Source organism: Chrysemys picta, chromosome 16 (assembly GCF_011386835.1).
Source record: "Chrysemys picta bellii isolate R12L10 chromosome 16, ASM1138683v2, whole genome shotgun sequence".
Lineage (NCBI taxonomy): Eukaryota > Metazoa > Chordata > Testudines > Emydidae > Chrysemys > Chrysemys picta.
The window spans coordinates 1,079,508-1,103,129 of NC_088806.1; the positions used below are offsets into that span (position 1 = coordinate 1,079,508).

At 66.2% G+C, this 23,622-nt stretch overlaps 2 protein-coding genes and 1 pseudogene across 2 annotated transcripts in view; all 3 read left to right on the plus strand.

The window, feature by feature from the left end:
- MED11 (mediator complex subunit 11) overlaps positions 1–2,012 on the plus strand; it is a 25,924-nt gene extending 23,912 nt beyond the window's left edge. The window contains exons 2-3 of the mRNA XM_065570527.1: positions 1,252–1,382; positions 1,469–2,012. Of these exons, the coding sequence (XP_065426599.1) occupies positions 1,252–1,382; positions 1,469–1,606 (269 nt within the window). The 3' untranslated portion in view covers positions 1,607–2,012. The remainder of the gene's footprint in view (positions 1–1,251; positions 1,383–1,468) is intronic.
- A 7,349-nt stretch (positions 2,013–9,361) lies between these two features.
- LOC135976072 (serine protease 55-like) lies at positions 9,362–15,688 on the plus strand (annotated as a pseudogene).
- A 561-nt stretch (positions 15,689–16,249) lies between these two features.
- Positions 16,250–23,530, plus strand: ZMYND15 (zinc finger MYND-type containing 15). Its single transcript, XM_065570391.1, is given in 16 exon segments — positions 16,250–16,280; positions 16,372–16,662; positions 17,185–17,413; positions 17,497–17,652; positions 17,793–17,953; positions 19,255–19,410; positions 19,500–19,606; positions 19,750–19,954; positions 19,957–20,022; positions 20,867–20,955; positions 21,409–21,460; positions 21,463–21,509; positions 21,601–21,730; positions 22,111–22,169; positions 22,405–22,565; positions 23,286–23,530. Coding segments are annotated over 16 exon segments (2,115 nt in total). The 3' UTR covers positions 23,461–23,530.
- The last annotated feature ends 92 nt before the right edge of the window (positions 23,531–23,622 follow it).

The window sequence follows — 23,622 nt, forward strand, 5'->3', positions numbered from 1 at the left end:
GGGACGGGGCCAGCGCCCGGGAGCGCGGCCTGGCTGCAGAGGGCGGGTAGGGGCGGGGCCAGGGGGCGTGGCTAACGGGCGGGGGGCGGGGCCTGACTGCATAGCGCGGGTAGGGACGGGGCCAGCGGCGGGTAGGGGCGGGGCCAGCGCCGGGAGCGCGGCCTGGCTGCAGAGGGCGGGTAGGGGCGGGGCCAGGGGGCGTGGCTAACGGGCGGGGGGCGTGGCCTGACTGCATAGCGCGGGTAGGGACGGGGCCAGCGGCGGGTAGGGGCGGGGCCAGCGCCGGGAGCGCGGCCTGGCTGCAGAGGGCGGGTAGGGGCGGGGCCAGGGGGCGTGGCTAACGGGCGGGGGGCGGGGCCTGGCTGCAGAGCGCGGGTAGGGGCGGGGCCAGGGGCGTGGCTAACGGGCGGGGGTCGGGCTGCAAGGGCGTGGCTAACGGGCGGGCGGGGCCAGGGGGCAGGGGACCCTGTGTCCGGTTGTCGACCCGAACGCCCCATCGAAGGGGACCTGGCGGCGCCGGTCGGCAGCACTGACCGAGCAGGTAAACGTCCGGTCGGGGCTAAGGCAGGCGAGTCCCCACCTGTCCCTGGGCCGGGAACCAATGGGAGCGAGGGGGCGGGGCCCATGAGCCTCCCACCCCCCCCACCTAGGAGCCCCACCGTCCGGCCACTTCCGGGGTGCGCGCACATCACCCCTGTCAGGCCAGGCAGCCAGCCTTACCCCCCCACTGCTTGGGAGCCCCCCGAGGTTACCCCGCGCCCCAACCCCCCTCCCCAGCCCTGAGCCCCCCACGGCCCACTCCTGCCCCCCAAACCCCTCATCCCCACCCCCTGAGCCCCCCACAACCCCCTCCTGCCCCCCAAACCCCTCATCCCCACCCCTGAGCCCCCCGCGGCCCACTCCTGTCCCCCGAACCCCCCACGGCCCCCTCCTGCCCCCCAATCCTCTCATCCCCGGCCCCTCCCAGTGACAGTGAGTGAGGGTGGGGGAGAGGAAGCCGCGGAGGAGGGGGAATGCAATGATCGGGGGCGGGGCCTGGGGAAGGGGCGGGGCCTCCGTGTTCGGTTTGGTGCCATTAGAAAGTTGGCAACACTAATCCCTTGTGGGAGGTCATGGTGATGGGGGAGCAGTGCCGGGGTGGATCCCGCCAGCGGGTCAGGCCCGGAACAGGGGGGCGCTTTGGGACGAGGCTCCCCCTCGGGGAGGCGGGGGGGTTATCGGGGCGCCCCCTCACCCCCGTGCCCCCCCCAGGGAACGTGATCCTGGAGCTGTCGAAGGAGAAGCCGAACGAGCGGTTGCTGGAGCGCCAGGCCGCCCAGTTCACCGCCTCGGTGCAGAAGGTGGAGTCGGAGCTCTCGGGGCAGATCCGGTACCTCACCCAGGTGAGGGGGGCGGGGCCGGCGTGGGGGGGCGGGGCCGTGGGGCGCGCAGGCTCACCCCCCTCTCTGCCATCTCCCCACACACACAGGTGGCCACGGGGCAGCCCCACGAGGGCTCCAGCTACTCGGCCCGCAAGGGCTGCCAGATGGCGCTGAACCGCGTCGACTACGCCCGCGTCAAGCTGGGAGAGCTGGCCCGCACCTGTGAGCACACGCTGGAGCAATAGGGGGCGCCCGCCCGCCGGCCGGACACGGAGCCCACGTGGGAACACGCCAAGGACACACCAAGAACACACTAAGGACACAGGACCCGCCGGCTGGCCGCTCGCTCGCTCTGCGCGTCAGGCGGGACAGGCTCTGCTGGGGGAGCGTGGCGCCATTTGCCACAGACGTGACCCCACAGGACACATGACAACACAGGACACACAGGATCTCAGGCTGGCGTGGGATCGACACGGCGACTGGGCCACGCTCCAACATATGGACTGGTCCCCCCCACCCCCTGGGCGTACCGGGAACATGCGGAGACCCACGCGGCTCTTGGCTTGGGGGGGGGCCCCCACCGGCGATGGGGGGGGCTGTTTTTTTTCTACTGCCTGTGTTAAATAAAAGGGGGGAAAAAACCCAAATTGCCCCACGCTGAGCACCTCGGTCAGGGGTAGGGGGGTGGATGGGGCAGGAGCTGGCAATGGGGCAGCCCCATGCCTGGAAGTGCGGGAGGAGGGAGCCCCTCACTCCTCCCCCCCCCCCCACACACACATACACATCCTGATTCCTCACCGATCCCGCCCCCGCTCCGGCCTCCGCACAGAGGAAGTGAAAATGTCTGGTAGCCGGGGGGATGGGGGGGTTCCTCTCTCCAGAGTTGCCCCCCCATCCGTCTCTGGGGGAGGGGCCCCTTGCACGCTGGGGGTTCAGGCCAGTTCCAGGTGCCCCCCCCCACAGAGAAAGCCTCGGAGAACCGCCCCCGGCACAAATACAGGGACCCCCAAAACCATGCCCACCCCCCATGAATAACCAGCCGCAGCCTTGTACAAACATCTGTATTTAAGCTCTTCCAGGGAATAAATTAGTGGGGGCTCTGGGGGGCGGGGCAGGGCTGGCGTCTCCCCAGAGCTGGAGTACCTCGTCTGTGGTTAGCGATTAGCTTAGTGCGGGGGGGGCCTGCTCTGCGGGGCCCCCCCCCAGAGTCGGGGTCCTTCATCAAGTGGAGGGGGCGGCTGGGCATTAGACCCCCAAGCCCTCTCCCCTGCATACCATCACCCTCCACCCACCCCCCAAGAAATCAGTGGGGTGCTGGGGTCCGTTCGTGGGGGTAGCCGACAGGTGGCGCCATCCGTCAGCCCAGCTCGCAGGGGTAGTACGGCGTCCCGGTGCCTGGGGGGGGACAAAACGGGGGGGGTAAGAGCAAACCGAGGTCCCCCCGAACCCAGCATGGCCAGGACCCGCTCCGAGAGCTCCCCATGGATAGCAGGAGAGTGGGCGTGGGGGGGGGTAAATGGGGAGGGGAAACAAACCCCCACGCCCTGGGTCCGGGGGGTGCAGGGGGGCACAGATCAGGGATGGGTGGATCGGCTGTGGGGGGGGAACATGGGAGGCACACACCAGGGATGGGGGGTGGATTGGCCGTGGGGGGGAACGTGGGGGGCACAGACCAGGGACGGGGGGTGGATCGGCTATGGGGGTGCTGGGGGGCACAGAGCCAGGGGTAAATAGCCAGTCCCCCCAGGGAAGCAGAGCCCCCTAACCCCGCTGCCCCACTTACCTGGGTCTCTGTGGGGGGGGGCGGGTCCCCGGGGGGGCCGCCGGCTCCTCCGGCAGAGCACGTAGGTCAGGGCCCCCACCAGCAGCAAGGTGATGCCCAACAGCACCAGCACCGCCAGGAGGTAGGGACGGGGCTTGCCCCGGGGGGGCCCCGTCGCCTGCTCCCTCCCCCTGCCAGGGCGCCAGGCCGGGCCCCCCAACGGGGTCTGCAAGACAAAGGGGGAGGGGGTTAGAAACCAGGGGGCGGTGCAGAGATCCCCTCCCCCTTGGGGGATCACAGCTGTGAGCTCACCGGTGGTCAGGGCTTCATCTGTGGGTCTGCCGTGGGTCCGTGTGGCTCTGGAGGTCCATCTGTGGGTTCGTGGGGCTCCAGGGGTCTGGCCGTGGGTCCGTGCGGCTCTGGGGGTCCGTCTGTGGGTTCGTGGGGCTCCGGGGGTCTGGCCGTGGGTCCGTGCAGCTCTGGGGGTCCGTCTGTGGGTTCGTGGGGCTCCGGGGGTCGGGCCGTGCTGGGCATGGGGTGGGGGCGTGCTGGTGGGGTTTGGGGCCAGCCCCCCACCCCCTTGGCGGGCATCAATCCGTCCGGCTTCTGCAGGACACGGTGAGTTACTGACCTGGCTGGGCCAGACGAGGGGGTCTGGGTCCCCCTGCCCCCCAACAGAGTCAGCTCCACCCCCCAGCACCCCACTGCCATCTCTGCCCTGCCCACCCCACCCAGCCCCCCTTCCCCCGTGTGCCCCCTGTGCCCATCAGACCCGCCCCCCCGCCTGCTCGCGGGGAAGCTGTAGGATCCAGCCCCCTTCCCCCGTGTGCCCTATCCCCAACCCCAGAGCCGTGGATGGGGACCCCCCAATCCCAACTCCATCAAGGGGCACCCCCTTTGTGCAGGGGGGGTGGCAGCGGTTGGGGGGAGGGGTTGGACCCACCTTTCTTCTCCCAGAGCCGGCGGAGCTCGGTCACCCAGTTGGCGCTGGCCAGCCCACAGATCTGGCCCCGGGGCAGCTCGAACCTGGGGGGCAGGGGGGAGAAGTGAGGGGGGAGGGTCCGGCCTGGCCCCACGGCAGGGCGGTGGGGAGGACCCAGGCAGGAGCGGCACCAGGGTTTTTGGCGCCCTAGGCGGGGGTCCTGCCGCGCTCCCGGTCGGCGGGGGGCAATTCTGCGGCCGGTCCCGGAGCGAGTGAAGGACCCACCGCAGAATTGCCGCCCCCCCAAATCCTGGCGCCCTAGGCGACCGCCTAGATCACCTAAATGGAAGGCCCGGCCCGGCCCCAGGGGGGCTGTGGGGATGGGGGGGCTGGCAGGGGGAGGGGCTGGCAGGGGGGCTGTGGGGATGGGGGGCTGGCAGGGGGAGGGGCTGGCAGGGGGGCTGTGGGGATGGGGGGGGCTGCAGGCGGAGGGGCTGGCAGGGGGGCTGTGGGGATGGGGGGCTGGCAGGGGGATGCGGGGGGAGGGGGCCGGGAATTTGCAGCACCAGGCACGGGGGGGGCTCTGGGCAGCGGGGGGCAGGCGGGGGTACGTACCGGACGAGGTGCTGGCCGCAGGCCTGGTGGCCCCTCACCTTGTCGGCGAGGTCCTGGAGCCGGCTCGGGGGGCTCGTCAGCCGCAGGCATTTGCAGAGCCCGAGCGCGCCCCCCTCGTTCCCCCCGCCTGTGGGGGGAGACACTTGGGGTTAGGGGTCAGGCACTGGGCCACAGGGGGTCCCCCGGGGAGAGATCGGGGGTCCCAGCTGGAGCGGACGGGGGGTCACACCCCCCGATGGCAGCGGGGGGGCGATATGGGGGTCAGTAGGGGGGTGTTTAGCCCAGAACCTTCAGCGGGCGGGGGGCGGGTCTCAGCCTGGTGACCCCCCCAGCCCCGGGGAGCCGGGGGGGAGCTGGAGCCGGGCGCGGGGCTCAGCGGGGGGGGCTCTTACCCGGCGGGGGGGCCGCCAGCAGCAGCAGCAACAGGAGGGTCGCTCCGAGGCGGGGGGGGCGCTGCCATGGGGCCGGGCACGAACCGAAACTGCGCCCGCCGCGCCAGGCACCGGGAACTTTTGAGCCGCCCGGGGACTTTCCGAGCAGCGCGGGGCGGGGCGTCCTGGTCCCTGCCTGGGAACTCCCCCCCCGGCTCCCTGCAGCCCCCCCCCCGGCTCCCTGCAGCCCCCCCCCCGGCTCCAATCCCCCCCGGCTCCCTGCAAATCCCCCCGGCTCCAATCCCCCCCGCGGCTCCCTGCAGCCCCCCCCGGCTCCAACCCCCCCCCCCCCCCGGCTCCCTGCAGCCCCCCCCGACTCCAATCCCCCCCCGGCTCCAATCCCCCCCCCGGCTCCCTGCAGCCCCCCCCCGACTCCAACCCCCCCGGCTCCCTGCAGCCCCCCCCCCCCGTCTCCAACCCCCCCCCCCCCCGGCTCCCTGCAGCCCCCCCCCGACTCCAAACCCCCGGCTCGGGACAGGCCACCCCATGGCCCGTGGCCCAGGGAAGCCGGCGCCTTTCCCCGGCGGGGGACATGGCCCTGCCCCACCCGGGTCTTCGCACCTTGGCGTTCGCTGCGGGGAAACGCCGGGTTTGGGGGCGTTGTGCATCTCGCGGTTCCGTGTGAATTGGCCCTTGGGTTCGTTAAGAGCCGAATGGCTTTTGTGCCTCAGGTGGGGGCAGAAAAGTCACAGGAAAAGTGACCCCCCCAAAAGACCCCAACGGATTTAAAGACAGTTCGGCTTTGCAGCCCGTGGGAACGTGGACGGGGGATCCGGGAGGGGAAACGGGATCTTGGTCTCGGTCGCTTGTTGGCTTTGCTCTAAATAGTCCCGGGGGGGGCTGGAGGGGGGGCTGTTGAGTTGTTTTTGTTGCATGTTCTCGCTTTTGTTTCCTGGGGCTTTTCTGTGACTAACACGGCTGCAGAAGTGGCTATTGGCCAGCTGGGGAGAGCGGCGAGAAAACGCGCCCTTGGGTGCATGGGGTTTGGAGCTCGGCAGCTGGGCCCCCCAATCTTCTCTCTAGCCCCCCTCTTTCCCCTCCCCCGGGAAGGGGCTGGAACCTGTTTCCCCCACAGCCTGACCGACTCCCTGCCTGGTGCGTGTGGGGGCAAAGAGACACCCTCATGGGGGCGAAGGGGGCTGGGGTTGGAGGCAGATTAGCAGAGACATTCTGGGGCGGGGTGGGAGCCAAAGGGGAGTTCGCAGGCCGGGTTGGTTTAAAGCGATTTAAATCAGAGAATCAGAGAACGGGAAGGGACCTCGTGAGGTCTCTAGACCCGACCCCTGCACTCAAGTCAGGACTAGGTATTGACCAGCCCTGACGGGTGTTTGTCCAGCGGGCTCTTAAAAATCCCCAACGATGGAGATTCTACAACCTCCCTGGGCAATTTATTCCAGTGCTTAACCCCCCTGACAGTTAGGAAGTTTTTTTCCTAATGTCCAACCTAAACTGCCCTTGCTGCAATTTAAGCTCCTCGCTTCTTGTCCTGTCCTCAGAGGTTAAGAACAACAATTTTTCTCCCTCCTCCTCATAACAACCTTTTATGTACTTGAAAACTGTGATCATGTCCCCTCTCAGTCTTCTCTTCTCCAGACTAAACAAACCCACGTTTTTCAATCTTCTCCCATCGCTCATGTTTTCTAGACCTTTCATCTTTTTTGTTGCTCTTCTCTGGACTCTCTCCAATTTCTCCACATCTTTCCTGAAATGTGGGGCCCAGAACTGGACACAATACTCCACTTGAGGCCTAATCAGCGCCGAGTAGAGCAGAAGAATTACTTCTCGTGTCTTGCTTACAACACTCCTGCTAATACATCCCAGAATGTTGTTTGCTTTTTTTGCAACAGCGTCACACTGTTGACTCATATTTATCTCGTGATCCTCTCTGACCCCCGGATCCCTTTCCGCAGGACTCCTTCCTAGGCCGTCATTTCCCATTTTGTATGTGTGCAACTGATTGTTCCCTCCTCAATGGAGAACTTTGCATGTGTCTGTGAGGAAGTGGGACTGTTCTTAATGTTTCCTTTGAATTCTGTGTGGGTGCCTCAGTTTCCCCTATGCAGTTCTTAAGTCTCTAGGGGGTGAGATTGTTGCAGAGCAAAGGGCCGGTGTACATAAATGGCCGACTCTGTCTCCTGGCAAGTGATGTCCGGGGCCCTTCCCCCCTGCAAGAGGATGCTAAAGGTGTGGGAGAACAAAGGAATCAGGTGATCTCCTGGCCCGGGAAAGGAACTCAGCATAGAAGGAGGGGCTGGAGAGTTTCAGTTTGGAGCTGGCTGGGGATGGGAAGTGAGGGCAGATGGGGGTGTCTGGCTCACTGCCCCCCAAAATGGACTCAGCTGAGGGGTCCTGTTCTCTGTATGTACAAGCTCTGTTTTAGACCGTGTTCCTGTCATCTAATAAACCTCTGTTTTACTGGCTGGCTGAGAGTCACGTCTGACTGCGAAGTGGGGGGTGCAGAACCCTCTGGCTTCCCCAGGACCCCGCCGGGGCGGACTCGCTGTGGGAAGCGCACGGAGGGGCAGATGCTGAATGCTCCCAGGAGAGACCCAGGAGGTGAAGCCGTGTGAGCGTCTTGCCCTGAAGACAGTCTGCTCCGAGGGAGAGGAGGCTCCCCAAAGTCCTGACTGGCTTTGTGGGGAGCAGTTCCAGAGCATCGCCCGGGGACTCCGTGACAGTGTCCTTATGGAATTTCATCCTATTTACTTCAGACCATTTCTCCGGTTTGTCCAGATCATTATGAATTTTAATCCTATCCTTCAAAGCACTTGTAACCCCTCCCAGCTTGGTATCGTCCACAAACTTTATAAGTGTCCTCTCTAGGCCATTATCTAAATCATTGATGAAGATATTGAACAGAACCAGACCCAGAACCGATCTCTGCGGGACTCCACTCGTTATGCCTTTCCGGCCTGACTGTGAACCACCGATAACTACTCTCTGGGGACAGTTTTCCAACCAGTTTTGTGCCCACCTTATAGCAGCTCCATCTAGGTTGTATTTCCCTAGTTTGTTTATGAGAAGGTCATGCGAGACAGTATCAAAAGTCTTACTAAAGTCAAGATAGACCACATCTACCGCTTCCCCCCAGCCACAAGGCTTGTTACCCTGTCAAAGAAAGCTATCGGGTTGGTTTGACATGATTTGTTCTGGACAAATCCATGCTGACTGTTACTCGTCAGCTATTATCTTCAAGATGTCTGCAAACTGATTGCTTAATTATTTGCTCCGTTAGCTTTCTGGGGGCTGCAAAATCCGGCTTGAAAACCTCAACGTTCCTTGTGGTTTGCATTTTTCGTTCTCTTCCTGGAGAGCGGAGCCTTTGTCCCGTCCGGGAGCCGGGCCCACGCAGTAATCTCTACTTTGGTGCCGCTTTGGGCTGGCCCAGGGGCTTGGCCAGAGCGAAGCACGTTTATTGATGTGGCTGTAGATTTCTCCAGATGAACATTGCCGGGCTTGGACGAGCTTAGAAGATCTTCTGGCTCGGATACAGCCCTTCCTGTCTGGAGATCTCGAAGCACTTTATAAAGCAGGTGGGTCTCGTTAGCTCCACTTCACAGACAGGGAAACCGAGGCACGGAATGGCCCGTGAAAGCACACCTGTGTGCTCTACCCACTATCATTTTTTTTACCTTGTGACCCCCTGCGACATTATTGAGAGAATCTGTGTCCATCTGTTGCAACCACTGTTATATATTTGCAGCAGGTGCTGTACAAAGGTTGTCATGCGAGGTGTTTGTGGAGAGGTTGTGGTGTGCTGGGGGTGATTGTGCTGGGTGGGTGTGTATTGGTTTTGTAGTTGACGGTAGGAATGTTGGCTCTGCGCTCGTATCTCAAGGTGTGTGACTCTAAGTACCCACAGTGAAGCACTGGGGTGGCTTCTTGAGAAAGGAATTTGCAAGTTAAGGGCCCAATCCAGAAACACTTAACGGACAATGGATCTTGGGAGACTCCAATCCAGATAAGAAATCTACCTGGGGGTGTTCAGGATGGCGTGTGGGCAGTGGCTACCACCTGTAAAAACTGAGTCACGCCTGGACATGTGACTGGCCCATGTGACTCCAAACTCCATTTTGCTGTAATTTTCCACGGTAAGTACAAAGAAGTGTTCTTACACCTGGAGGAGACTATAAAAGGCTGATGCCTCATCTCCATCTTGTCTTCAATCCTGCTTCTCACCTCTGGAGGGACTTTGCTACAAACGGAAGCTCTGAACAAAGGACTGAGGACCCATCCCGGCTGGGGATGTATTCCAGAGACTTGATTTGAACCTGCAGTTTATTCTATCACTGCTACGAGCCTGAACCAAGAACTTTGCCATTACTGTATGTAACTGATTCCATGTAACCAGTTCTAGCTCTCAGTGATATCTTTTTTCTTTTTATGAATAAACCTTTCAATTGTAGATTCTAAGGATTGGCTTGTGGGGAAGATCTGACTTGTCTATCGACCTGGGTCTGGGGCTTGGTCCTTTGGGATCAGGAGAACCTTTTCCTTTTACTGGGGTATTGGTTTTCATAACCATTCGTCACCATAACGAGTGGCGCTGGTGGTGATACTGGGAAACTGGAGTGTCTGAGGGAATTGCTGGTGTGACGTGTGGTTCGCCAGTGGGGTGAGACCAAAGTCCTCTCTGTCTGGCTGGTTTGGTGCTGGGTGTGCAAAGGACCCGAGCCTTGGGCGGGGTCTGCCCTGCTCTGAGCGATTTGTCCTTGGATTGAGGCTCTCAGTTGGGTCCACCAGAACCAGCATCATTACCGCCCCCTTACCCCTGTCTGTGACCCCCAATCCCCAGAGCAGGCCCGGGAGGGAGGGATGCGGACAGGGGTGAAGGGACCCAGGCCTCCATTGTGCTGGGGGGTGGGGGGAGTTTGTCCAAACCCGGTTGCGTTTAAAACGAAGCGAGGAACGGAAGCATTGTGGTTTCCTGTCGCGCTGGGCCAGACGCTGCGAGCTCTGGAAAGCTGCCAAGGCCGGGTTAGGAGCCATGGGCATAGGACAGAGGTTGTTAGCAGCAGCAGGGGCCTGCAGCAGGGAAACTGAGGCACACAAACCAGTGAGAGTCACATGCCACACAACATGGGGAACCCCCCCCCCCCCGGTCACATGGCATCCTGCGTGCCTCGGACTCAGCCGATCCCCCCGCCCGGGCGCCGGGTCAGGGGTGGGAGAGGAATGTGCAGCTTTTGGAAACTTTCCCATGACCTGTCCCCGGAGGAATGCCACGGCCTGGGGGATGCGGGGGAGACCTGCCAGCTGGCCGGGCAGCGACCATTAATGCCCGGAAGCCGTGGGGAGCAGGAACTGGAGGCCGAGTGCCTGGGGGCCAGGCTGGGAGTCTGTCCTGCGACTCTGAACATTACGATAGAGGCAGATTTTTAAAAAACACTTAAACCCCCTGTCCCGGACCCCCATATTCCCCCCCCCACGTGCTCTCTCTCGGCTCCACACAGCCCTGGGGGGGTCTCCCTGCAATGCGACGGCCCCTCTTGGGGACCTGCTGTCTCTCCCAGGCCCCAGCCCTGCCTGGGCCCGCACCTCTGAGCCCCCCACAGCCGGGCCCCCTTGCTCTGGGGCGGGGGACATGCGGGGCGAAGAAGCCCCCCGGGGCCAGGGATGTATGCGCATGGCCCTTTAAATATCACTGTGATGTCATCGCTGGCGCTACTGTGACATCACGGCGGGCAGCTCCTCCCCCTGTGCCCACCCACCCGCCTCTCCCGCTGCTGGGGGGCAGCCAATGGCAGCGTGGCGACTGCTGGAGCTCCTCCTCCTTGGGGCCACGGGCATCTGGGCGACAGGTGGGTGCCGGGGGGGATGGACAGGTGCCCCTGCCCCAATCATACCCTCCCCCCCTGCCCTGGAAGGGGGACGGGTCCTTCCCTACAGTCGATGTCACAGGGCAACCCCTCCCCCTCCCAGCCTTTGATGGCGTGTGATGTCACGGAGGCCTCTGATGTCACACATGTGGCGCTGTGATGTCATCCAGTGAACGGGAACAGGGGGGTGGAGATGTGGCATGTGAAGGGCTGGGAGCCCGGACGCCTGGGTTCTCTCCCCGGCGCTGGGAGGGGAGTGGGGGTTGGTGGGTCAGAGCAGGGGGGGCTGGGAGCCAGGACTCCTGGGTTCTCTCCCCGGCTCTGGGAGGGGAGTGGGGGTTGGTGGGTCAGAGCAAAGGGGCTGGTAGCCAGGACTCCTGGGTTCTCTCCCCGGCTCTGGGAGGGGAGTGGGGGCTGGCAGGGAGAGGGGGGGCAAATGTCTCTAACGGGGGGCTCTGTCTCCCCAGGCTGTGGCTTCCGGCCGGGATACGACAGCCCCAGCCTCTCCCCCGCACCCCGCATCATCGGGGGGCAGAAAAGCCGCCCTGGGGAATGGCCCTGGGTTGTGAGTCTCCAGACCCAAGGGCACCACTTCTGTGGGGGGGAGCGTCATACACTCCTGGTGGGTGCTGAGCGCAGCCCACTGCTTCCACGACACCCGGTAAGGGGGTTGCGGGTCGGGAGTGAGGGGCACTGGCAGAGCTGGGGGGGGGGGCAGGGCTGGGCTGGCAGGGGCTGCGGGTCGGGAGTGAGGGGCACCGGCAGAGCTGGGGGGGGCAGGGCCGGACTGGCAGGGGCTGCGGGTCGGGAGTGAGGGGCACCGGCAGAGCTGGGGGACAGGGCTGGGCTGGCAGGGGCTGCGGGTCGGGAGTGAGGGGCACCGGCAGAGCTGGGGGGCAGGACTGAGATAGCAGGGGGCTGCGGGTCGGGAGTGAGGGGCACCGGCAGAGCTGGGGGGCAGGGCTGGGCCAGCAGGGGCTGCGGGTCGGGAGTGAGGGGCACCGGCAGAGCTGGGGGGGCAGGGCTGGGCTGGCAGGGGCTGCGGGTCGGGAGTGAGGGGCACCGGCAGAGCTGGGGGGGGCAGGGCCGGGCTAGCAGGGGCTGTGGGTCGGAAGTGAGGGGCACCGGCAGAGCTGGGGGGCAGGGCTGGGCCAGCGGGGGCTGTGGGTCGGGAGTGAGGGGTGCCATCCCTGTGCCCAGGCCCCAGGACGTGACGGTGGCGGCCGGCAGCGTGACCCTGGGCATGGGCGGCGTCACCCGGCGGGTTCGACGGATCCTGTCCCACCCCAGCTACAGCCGCAGCACCTACGACTCGGACCTGGCCCTGCTGCTGCTGAGCCGCCCCCTGCCCCCGGGCCGGGGTCTCGGCCTCGTCTGCCTCCCCGGGGAGCCGGACGACGAGGACGACGGGCAGTGGGGCAGCTGCTATGTGGCCGGGTGGGGCACCACGGAGTACGGTGAGCGGGGCCACCTGGTGGGCCTGAGCCGGGGGGAGCAGGGGGCGGGGCTGGGAGGGGGCTGGGGAGGAGGGGGTCTCTCCAGGGGTGTCTGGCTGGGGGGGGTCAGGCCGGAGGGGGTGGGGCTGATGGCTGGGGGGGCCCATGGCTGGGGGGGGTCTCTCTGGGGGTGGTCTGGCCGGGGCTGCACCGTCGTCTCTCGCAGGGCAGGAGACGGTGTCGGGAGTGCTGCAGGGGGCTGGCAGGGCCCATGGCTGGGGGGAATCTGGTCGCGGGGGGGTCCGGCAGGGGGTTCCGGCAGGGGGGTCCGGCCGGGCTGCAGCGTCGTCTCTCGCAGGGCAGGAGACGGTGTCGGGGGCGCTGCGGGAGGCTGGCGTGCGGATCGTCGATTGGCTGCGCTGCATGTGGTGGATGGGGGCCCTGACCCAAAACATGGTCTGCGCCGGGCACGAGGAGGGCGGCCGGGACGCCTGCCAGGTGGGGACCCCCCCAGCCCCTCCCCCGCCCAGGCCCCCCCATTCCTCCCAGCCCCTCCCCCAAACCCCACCTCTGCCCCACCCCAGGGCGCAGGCCCCTCCCACAGGGCCCCAAACTCCCCCCCGTCATCCCCCCGACACCCTCATGCCCTGGACAGGGGACCCCCCGTGGTTCGTCCTTCGCTCCCCCGTCTGCCCCGTTCCCGCGGCGGCTTCTGGAGGTTCCCCTCCATGCCGGGGTCGCGCGTTCGCTGCCTCCCTCCGCGTCTGTCCTTCCTCTGTCACTTCCTTCGCTTCCTCCGCGTCTGTTCTTCCTCCTTCACTTCCTCCCTCCTCCGCTTCCTCCGTTGCATCCTCCTTCCTTTGCTTCCTCCGTATCTGTCCTTCCTCCGTCACTTCCTCCTTCCTCCACTTCCTTCATTCACTGCCTCCTCTGCGTCTTTCCTCCTTCCTCCGTCGCTTCCTCCTTCCTCTGCTTCCTCCGTCGCTTCCTTCCTTCCTCCACTTCCTTCAATCGCTGCCTCCGCCGCGTCTGTCCTCCCTCAGTCGCTTCCTTCCTTCCTCCACTTCCTTCAATCGCTGCCTCCGCCGCGTCTGTCCTTCCTCCGTCGCTTCCTCCTTCGCTTCCTCCCTCCTCCGCTTCCTCCGCCGATTCCTTCCTTCCTCTGTCAATTCCTCCGTCGCTTCCTCCTTCGCTTCCTTCCTCCGTCGCTTCCTCCGTCGCTTCCTTCCTCCGTCGCTTCCTTCCTCCGTCGCTTCCTTCCTTCCTCCACTTCCTTCAATCGCTGCCTCCTCCATGTCTGTCCTTCCTCCGTCGCTTCCTTTATTCGCTGACTCCTCCGCATCACTCCTCCTTCCTCCTCCACTTCCTTCCTCCCTCGTTTCCTTCCCCCCTTGCTTCCTCCGGCGCCTCCTTCGCTTCATCCACGTCTCTCCTTCTCCGCTTCCTTCATTCGCTGCCTCCTCCGCATCTGTCATTCTTCCTCCTTCGCTTCCTTCATCCGTCGCTTCCTTCCTCTACCACTTCCTCTGCATCTGTCCTCCTCTGCTTCCTTCATTGGCTGCCTCCTCCGGGTCTGTCCTTCCTCCATCGCTTCCTCCTCTGCGTCTCCTCCTTTCTTCCTCCTTCCTCCCTCGTGTCTTTCCTCCTTCCTCTGTCGCTTCCTCTGCTTCCTCCCTGGTTGGTTTGTTGGTTCTCGCTGGCGCGTTCTTGCGTTTTCTCCTTCGTCCATTCAGCCCGCGTCTCGTTCCTTCGCTTTCTCGGTGACCTGGCTTCTCCTTCGATGCTCGTCCATTGTCTCCATTTCTCCTTCGTTTCTTCGTTCGTTTTCTCCTTCTGTCCCCGACTCCTTTTCTCGTCAGTTCGTTCGTGGCCTCGTTTTTCTCGTTGGTTTGTTTTCTCGCCTGTTCATTCATTGAGTCATTTTCTCCATTTTTCTCCCCCTTGTCAATTTGTTAATTGACTCGTCTGCTCGTTCGTCGCCTCGTTCTCTCGTTCGTTTCCTGCTTTTCTCGCTCGTTGAGTCTCGTCCTCATTTGCTTCTTTCCTCGCTCAATAGTTGATTCATTTCTTCCTTTGTTCGGCCTCTCGGTTTCTTGCTGGTTCGTTTTCCTCCTTCGTTGGCTGACTCGTTCTCTCGTTCCAGGGTGACAGCGGGGGGCCCCTGCAGTGCCAGGCCCCCCAGGGCTCCCCCTGGTACCAGGTGGGCGTCGTGAGCTGGGGCCGGGGCTGCGGGAGGCGCCAGCGTCCGGGCGTCTACACCCGCGTGGCCAACTACCGGGCCTGGATGGATGAGGCCACCGCAGCAGTGGGGAGACCCCTGAGGCCCCAGAAGGCCACCCCCACCAGGCTGGGCTCCGCCCCCCAAAAGACAGAGCCGGAGGTCGCCGGAGGCCCCCGCCCCTGCCCGTGGCGGCCCCTGGGCCTTTCCCTGGGGCTGGCTCTGGGGAGGTGGCTGGGCTGAGCGAGACACAAGGCATGCTGGGAAGAGGACAGAGCCGCCGCCGCCAAGGATTGTGGGAGGGGATGGCTACGTTGGCCACTGAGATTGGCCAACACTTTGGGAGGGAGGGGCAGGAGGGCGAAGGGGCATTAAATATTATGTAGAGAAGCGGAGAGCGAACTGTTCACTGGGAATAGGGGACCCAGGCAACCAGGAGAGCAGAGCAGGACATTCGCCCCTGGGGAGGGGAGATGGGACCCAGGCGTCCGGGAGAGCAGAGCAGGACGCTCGCCTCTGGGGAGGGGAGATGGGACCCAGGCATCTGGGACGGCAGCGGAGGGTGCTCGCCTCTGGGGAGGGGAGATGGGACCCAGGCATCCGGGACGGCAGCGGAGGGTGCTTGCCTCTGGGGAGGGGAGATGGGACCCAGGCATCCGGGACGGCAGCGGAGGGTGCTCGCCTCTGGGGAGGGGAGATGGGACCCAGGCATCCGGGACGGCAGCGGAGGGCGCTCACCCCTGGGAAGGGGACATGGGAACCAGGTGTCCAGGAGAGCAGAGCAGGACGCTCGCCCCTGGAGAGGGGAGATGGGACCCAGGCATCCAGGAAAGCAGAGCAGGACGCTCGCCTCTGGGGAGGGGAGATGGGACCCAGGCATCCGGGACGGCAGCGGAGGGTGTTCGCCTCTGGGAGGGGAGATGGGACCCAGGCATCCGGGACGGCAGCGGAGGGTGTTCGCCTCTGGGGAGGGGAGATGGGACCCAGGCATCCGGGACGGCAGCGGAGGGCGCTCACCCCTGGGAAGGGGACATGGGAACCAGGCATCCGGGAGAGCAGAGCAGGGCGCTCATCCTAGGGGGACGGTGGGGAGGGGAGATGGGGCCCAGGTGTCCGGGACAGCAGCGCAGGGTGCTCGCCCCTGGGGAGGGGAGATGGGACCCAGGCATCCGGGATGGCAGCGCAGGGCACTCGCCCCTGGGGCGCCCCGGGGGAGTGGGGCGGGATCTCAGGGTGGTGGGAGCTGGGGCAGGGCGGGGGAGGGTATCCCTGGGGAGCTGGAACCCCGTGATGTCACAGTGGAATCTCGGGGCGCCCGGGGTATTTACCTTCAAATCAGCTGGAGGAAGCAGGTACGGGGGGGGAGCTGGGGAGATGGGGGGAGGGCTGGATTGGGTTATTATAGGGGGTGGGGGGCAGCAGTGGGGGGGGGGACGGGCAGATCTGGGGGTCCAGGGGGTTGGGGTCCAGGAATCTGGGAGGACTTTACTCAGGAGTGCCGGGGGGGGTGCTAGGATGGGGGTCAAGGACAGGGATGCAGGAGGTGGGCTGGGGAACGGGGGGCTAGGGGGTGTCTCAGCCCCCCAGGAACGAATTCAGAACGGGGTACTGAGTTGGGGGGTAATGGGGGGGCGCAGGGTGGAGGTTTGGGGGCTCCGTGCTCTAACCGGCCACATCCCCCCAGGATGGAGTTCGTGACGGGGTACCGGGGTGGAGGTTTGGGGGTGCGGGGTGGAGGTTTGGGGGGCTCCCTGCTCTAACCCCCCCGCCCCCCAGGATGGAGTTCGTGACAGGGTACCGGGCTGAGGTGCTGGACCTGGCCGAGTTGCTGCTCGCCTGGCACCGGTCCCAGGCCGGGGGGCCCCGGGACAGGCAGCACCAGCGGCGCCAGGAGGGGCACGTCCGGCGCCTGCCCCCCGACCCCGCCCTCTGGCTGCTGCACCTGCTGCCAACTCCCGGCTGGGGCTGGCGCTGCCGGGGGGGGTCCGGGGGGAGCCCCGGGGGCGGCTCTGCGGGGAGGACGCCCTGCAACTGCGGGACCTGCAGCGGGCGGTCACCTTCCTGAGCCTGGACGAGGAGGACGAGGGGCCAGAGACAGGTACCCCCCAGCCCCCCACCCCCCTCGGGGCTCCCCTGTCTGCCCCCTTTCCCCTGGCCCCCCATCCCGATGGGGCTCCCCCGTCTGCCCCCCTCCCCTGCCTGTCCCCGTGGGGCTCCCCTGCCTGCCCCTCTCTCCCCAGCCTCCTGTCCCACATGGGGCTCCCCCATCTGCCCCCTCCTCTGCCTGGGCCCCTCTCCCCAGCCCCCCGCCCCTCTCTGGGCTTCCCCGTCTGCCCCCCTCCCCTGCCTGCCCCTGCCTCCATCCCACCACCAGGCCCCCCATCCCCGTGGAGCTCCCCCGTCTGCCCCCTCCCCTGCCCCATCTGCCCCCCCGTTCCTGTGGGGTTTCCTGCCTGGCCCCCTATCCCCAACCCTGCCAGACACCCCCTATTCCCCAGGCACCCCCCTGCCCATCCCCCTATCTTCCCACCCCTGCTGGGCCCCTCCCTATCCCCTGCCCCACACCCAGGGCTCTGAACCCCGCCCTCCGCCGGTCTCACCTCTGCCCCCCTCCCCCCAGGCCAGGCCCTGGTGCATGTGGAGCGCCTCCTGCTGGTTACAGACGAGCACGGCACGGTGATGGGCCTGGATTTCCAGCTGGGGGCCGGGGCCCCGCCCAAGCCGTCCACACCCCCCCCACTGGAGCAGCTGGCGTTCAGTCTGCTCTGCCAGAGCATGGCCTGTCCAATGGGCGGGGGGGAGCCCCGCCGGCCCCGGCTGCTGGCCGTGGGGGACCCCACCTTGCACAAGTGAGTGTGAGCGGGCGGGCGGCGGAGGGGTTGCGTGCCCATCCCCCACCTCACTGACCCCTCCCCCTTGCCTCTCCCCACAGGTCACTGGAGCCCCTGCTGCCCCGGCTGGGGGTCAGACTGAGCCTGGGCCCCATGAGGGGCTGGGGGCCGAAACCCACCTTCACCTTGCCCTCCATGCGCGTGCGAGCCTGTCACGTGTGCAAGAGACATGGGTTCCACGGGCGGCTGGTGCCGTGGTGAGCGTGGGGTGGTGGTGGCGGGACCCTGTAGCTCCCCGGGGTGACCTTTGCCCGCCCCCCTGGCCTGTGCCCGGGCCAGGGTTTGAGGGGGCCGCGGGCTAGCTCTGAGCCCCCCTATCTGTCCCGTCCCCCCACAGCCAGCAGTGCCGGGCCGTGCTGTACTGCTCCGAGCGGTGCCGGGCGGCCGACTGGGCCCGCAGCCCCGAGGACGCGGCCCACCGGGCCTGGTGCCCCCGCATGGCCGGGTACATGGCCCGCGCCCGCCAGCTGGCCGACCTGCCCTTCACCTTCGCCGCCGGTGAGCCCTGGGCAGGGGAACGTGGCGGGGGGGGCAGGGGGACGGGGCCGTAGTGCACTGGGGGTGGGGTGCAGGGGGACATGGGGGGCCCTGGGCAGGGGCAGCTCTGGGTGGGGGGGTTGCCAGGTGGGGGGCTGGGCAGGGAGAGGCCACTGGGGGGCACCAGGTGTTGTACTTAAAGTACTGCACAGGATCTTTTCCGGGGGAATAAGGCAGAACGCCACATTTATTAGTGATACATGTATTCATTAACACTGTATCATACGCATATATTACACTTACACTCACACACAAACACAAACACACTCCGTCTTGTTGTTACCAACTAGCTGCTCCCCTTAACTTCACTGGCCAGGTGAGTTAGATGGGGGAGGGGGTGGAGCCGGGCTTCTGCCGATCCGGATCGATGCTCCCATGTTGACAAGACGAGACCCGGGGTCCTCTGCAAGACACCTCACTTTTATAGCAGCTTTTCTCTTATGCAAATCTAGACCAGATTCAAACTCTGTGTCTGTGTCCATTGGTCCTTTGTGCTGCTTTCTTTTGAGTGTTGTCCCAATGCTGCAAAGAGGGTGTTTCCAAAAGAAGGTGCTTGCTTCTAACCCCCCAGGCCGTCAGTATGTCTGATTGTCTTTCATGAGCCCACTTGACACGTTTTATTGTCCTTGGGTCTGGCTCCCAGCCCCTCTCCAACAGTTGAGGCTGTCTGGAGGTGCTGCCTTCCATGCCTTGCTCATCCACACCTCATTCATTCAACAGGGCAATTGATTAAGAGTGGGGGGGGGGGGAGAGCTCTTGTTCTACTGCTAGCAAAAAGAAAATTTTCTTCTATCTTATTCTATCCTTAGGGGCTATAATATTATACCAAGGGCAATGCAAAGTTTCTAAATGAGGCTTTGATACAAAGTCCCATGAAAACAGAGGTCACACGTGGGTAGACCCACCACAAGGTTATATGAAGAGGCGCAATGTAAAGTCATATGAAAATTATCAGAGATTGATCTACACAGGCAGGGGGCACTGGGGCAGGGGAAGGGGGGCTCTCGGTGGGGGGGGCTGGGCAGGGAAGGGGGCACTGGGCAGGGGGTGCTGGGGCAGGGGGTGCTGGGGCAGGGGGGCTCTCGGTGGGGGGGCTGGGCAGGGAAGGGGGCACCAGGCAGGGGGCGCTGGGGCAGGGGAAAGGAAGGGGGCATGGGGCAGGAGGCATTGGGGCACGGGAAGGGGGGGCTCCGGGTGGGAAATGTGGGGGTGCACAGAGCTGGGGTTTATCGGGGTGTCCCGGCCCCCCATTTCCCTTGCAGAGGTGACCAGCGACGGGTTCAACAGGGAGGGGTTCCTGGCCGCCCGGGGGCTGACGCGGGGGTACTGGGCCCACGAGAGCATGCTGGTCCGGGCCCCCGACTATGGCGTGGGGCTGGGGGGCCAGAAGGACTGGAGACCCGGCCTGCTGCAGAGCGGTGAGCATGGGGGGCCGGGGGCCTGTCCCCTCTGGGGGCGCCGGCTCCTGTCCCCACCATAACCCCACCTTTCCCTCCCTCCCGCCCAGGTAACCCCTTCGAAGCACTGAGGCTGGAGGGGGGGGCGGCTCTGCCCCCCACCTCCCCGGAGCCCCCTGCACCCAGGACCTATTTCAGTGAGATGGGGGAGGGGCGGGTTATAGCTCGGGGGGGCGGGGCCTGGCAGCTGGGGGGAGGGGCCAATGGCAGCTGGGGGTGGTGCGGTCCCAGCTCTGGGGGAGGGGGAGGAGCCAGTCACAGCTCGTCGGGGGCGCTCCCATCGGGGGGGGGCCGGTCCAGGGGGGCCGGGGAGGAGGGGCCGGTCCCGGGGGGGGGCCGGTCCCATGGGGAGGGGCCGGTCCCATGGGGGGGGGAAGGAGGGGTCGGTCCCGGGGGGGGGGGCGGTCCCGTGGGGAGGGGCCGGTCCCGGGGGGGGCTGACCCCCGTGTCCCCCCAGGCTCGTGGCGCGAGTACTACGCGTGGCGGGGGCTCCCGCTGGGCTCCCCCTGGCGGCGCTGCTCAGTTACCCCCTGAGCGTCTATTACATCGTCACCCAGCTCGTCCCCCGGCACTGTGAGTGGGGGGCTCGGGGGGCGGGGGGGGTCGGCAGTGTGAGTGGGGGGGTACGGGGGGCGGGGGGGCCCGGGGGGCGGGGGGGGCCCCGGCACTGAGAGTGAGGGGAGTCCGGGGGGGCGGGGGGGGGTCGGCAGTGTGAGTGGGGGGGCACGGGGGGGGCGGGGGACCCCGGCACTGTGAGTTGGGGGGGGGCCCGGGGGGCGGGGGACCCCGGCACTGAGAGTGGGGGGGGGCCCGGGGGGCGGGGGACCCCGGCACTGTGAGTGGGAGGGATCCGGGGGGCGGGGGGGGTCGGCACTGAGAGTGGGGGGGGCCCGGGGGGCGGGGGGGCCCAGCACTGAGAGTGAGGGGAGTCCGGGGGGCGGGGGGGGTCGGCAGTGTGAGTGGGGGGGGGCCGGGGGGCGGGGGGGCCCGGCACTGAGAGTGAGGGGAGTCCGGGGGGCAGGGGGGTCGGCAGTGTGAGTGGGGGGGCACGGGGGGCGGGGGACCCCGGCACTGAGAGAGAGGGGAGTCCGGGGGGCGGGGGGGGGTCAGCAGTGTGAGTGGGGGGGCACAGGGGGCGGGGGACCCGGCACTGAGAGAGAGGGGAGTCTGGGGGTCGGGGGGGGTCGGCAGTGTGAGTGGGGGGGTACGGGGGGCGAGGGACCCTGGCACTGTGAGTGGGAGGGATCCGGGGGGCAGGGGGACCCCGGCACTGTGAGTGGGGCCCGGGGGGGCTGGGAGGCGGAGGTCACCGTCTGGGCAGGGGTGGGGGAGCCCCAGTCCTGGAAGGAGGGTCTGGGGACTGGGGGGGTCCCCTGCCCCCTTCTGACCCCCCCATTGCTCTGCCCCCCACCCCCAGTCCCGGAGCTGAACATCCTGAACAAACAGTCGCTGCGGATTCACATCGTGGAGACAGGGAAGGAATCGGACATGGCCCCCCTCTTCTGGGTGCGCGGGGGTCGCCATAGGGCGCTGTGGGGCAGGGCTGGGCTCTGGTGGGTATGGGGGCAGGGGGCGCCGTGGGGCAGGGCTGGGCTCTGGTGGGTATGGGGGCGCCGTGGGGCAGGGCTGGGCTCTGGTGGGTATGGGGGAGCAGGGGGTGCCGTGGGGCAGGGCTGTGCTCTGGTGGGTATGGGGGGGCAGGGAGCGCCGTGGGGCAGGGCTGGGCTCTGGTGGGTATGGGGGAGCAGGGGGTGCCGTGGGGCAGGGCTGGGCTCTGGTGGGTATGGGGAGCAGGGAGCGCCGTGGGGCAGGGCTGTGCTCTGGTGAGCATAGGGGGGCACCGTGGGGCTGTGTGGGGCTTGCCGTGCGCATGGGGGGGCAGTGGCAGACATCCCCCCTCGGAGGGCAGGTTCAGAGCAGGCCCCATCTGTGACCCCCCCCTCCCCTTTGGGCCACCAGGAGCTGTCGGTGCTGCTGCCCCACGTGTCGCTGGAGCTGCTGTTCGTGGGGGCGTGTTGCCCCCCGAGGCCGACGGGCAGCAGGTCCTGCTGCAGAGAACGGTGAGGGGGGGGCCATGGGGGCGGGAGGAGGGGGAGCCCCAAGCCTCAACCCCCCCATGGCTGATTCCCCCCGTCTCTCCCCCGCCCCCAGGAGGCACAGGGGGTGCGCATCTGGCCCGGCCCCGCCCCCAAGGCCAAGGGAGGTCGGGGGGGGCTGCAGCTGAAATTCTGCGCCCAGCCCACCCCCCTGCTGCCAGGCCCCAAACCCGACCTGGTCATCGGTGAGTCCTCCGGGGGGGCCCTGGCTGGGGGGGGGGGGAGTCTGGGGGGTGGGGCACAGGGGGGCAGGGCACAGGGAAGGGAGGGGTACCCTGGGATGCTGTTGGGGGGGGAGGGGCTCAGGCCAGGGAGGGGGACCCTGGGGGGCTGTTGGGGGGGAGGGGCCCAATCTGGGGGCCCTGGGGGGGCTGTGTGGCAGGGAGGGGAGAGGGGGCTTTCTAGGGGGGACACCCGGGAAACCCCAATGCATGGGGGTGGCACAGGCCGGGGTGGAGGAGGGCTGACAGTGAGGGGAGGGGTTCCTCGAGGGAGGAGGGGGGTTCCCCCGGGGGGTCTCCCCGTTTGTGGCAGACCCCTGAGGCCCCCCCCTGTTATTTCTCAGGGTTCAATTCCGGCTTTGCACTGAAGGACACGTGGCTCAGCGCCCTGCCCCGGCTGCAGGTGGGAGCCCCTGGCCCCCCCGGGTCCCCCCAAACCCTCCCTCCCCCACTGCACCCGGGCCCCCCTGTGCCCCCCAAACCCCCCCAACCGCCCCTCTGAACCCCCAACCTCCCGGCCCTCTGGTGGTCCCTGGCGACTCTGGCCCCAAATGCCCGGGTCCCCTCCCCGGCAGCTCCATCCCCGGACGCCTGGGTCCCCGGACGCCTGGCTCCCCGTGTCTCCGTCTCCTCCGCAGGCACTCCGGGTCCCGGCCTACTTCACGGAGTGCAGCGAGTACAGCTGCGCGGTGGACGAGGCCACGGTCTCCATGGCGACGGGGGGCAGCGCCGGACCGGCCCACGTCAACCCCTTCCGCTCGCCCTTCCGTCAGGCTGGCATCGACAACGCCATGCCCTGGTGGGTGCCGGGGGGTGGCGGGCATCGGGAGGGAAGGGGGCGGATGCTAAAATGACCTCTGACCCCAGTGGTGGCTGTAGGGTGACCTCTGACCCCCACCCTTGATGTGACCTCTGACCCCCTCAGTCATTATTAACCTGACCTCTGACCCTGGTTGCGCTATGACCCCTTGTACGTCACAAGTGACCTATGACCCGCACACCCCCCCCCGTTAATCTGACCCCCCTCCAAAATTATCTCCATTCGGCTGAACTCTGACCCCTGGGCTGCCTCATCAATTGACCTCTCACCCATGCTTCATTCTGAATTTGAATGACCTCTGACCCCAGTAGTATGGCGGGGGGGCGTAATGCGTTAGAATGACCTCTGACCCCATGTTCTCATTAGAATGACCTCTGACTCTCCCAACACCAGTGACCCTTCCCTCGGCCTTGACAGAATGTCCTTTGACCCAGGTCATCCACCACCTGTGTGACCTCCGACCCCATGACATTGTCTCCCGTTCTTGTGACCTCTGACCCCAGCGTCACTGTGCCCATTGCAATGACCTGTGACCTCAGCCCCTCTCCGTGACCTTTAACCCCCATAACATGACCTCTGACCTATTGACCCTCACCACTCTATTTTGACTCTCCCTGACCTTCACCCACCCATGACCCCCGACCCCTGTTGCCTACCGTTACCATGACCTCTGACCCCTGTATCCTCCCCTCCCCCCAGGTACTCCAACGCCTTCATCTTCCACCTGCTGTACAAAGGGGGCGCGGGGGGGGTACGGCAGCTCCCGGGGCCGGCCCCGCCCCCTGCCCCCAGCCCCACCCGTCAGGAGCCGGGCCCAGGCCGCGCTCGCCGGAAGGAGAAGCGGCAGAACCGCAGCGGCCGCCGGCGCAAATGAGGGGGGGGGGCGGCGAGGGGAGGGGGGACTAATAAACCCACCCCGGCTAATGGAGCCTGCGCCTCATTACTGTCCCACTCGGGTCCCCCCCCCCGGCCCTGCCCCCCCCACCACCCGGCACTGACATCACCCCCCCACCCTCCCCAGCCGGGCCAACACCAG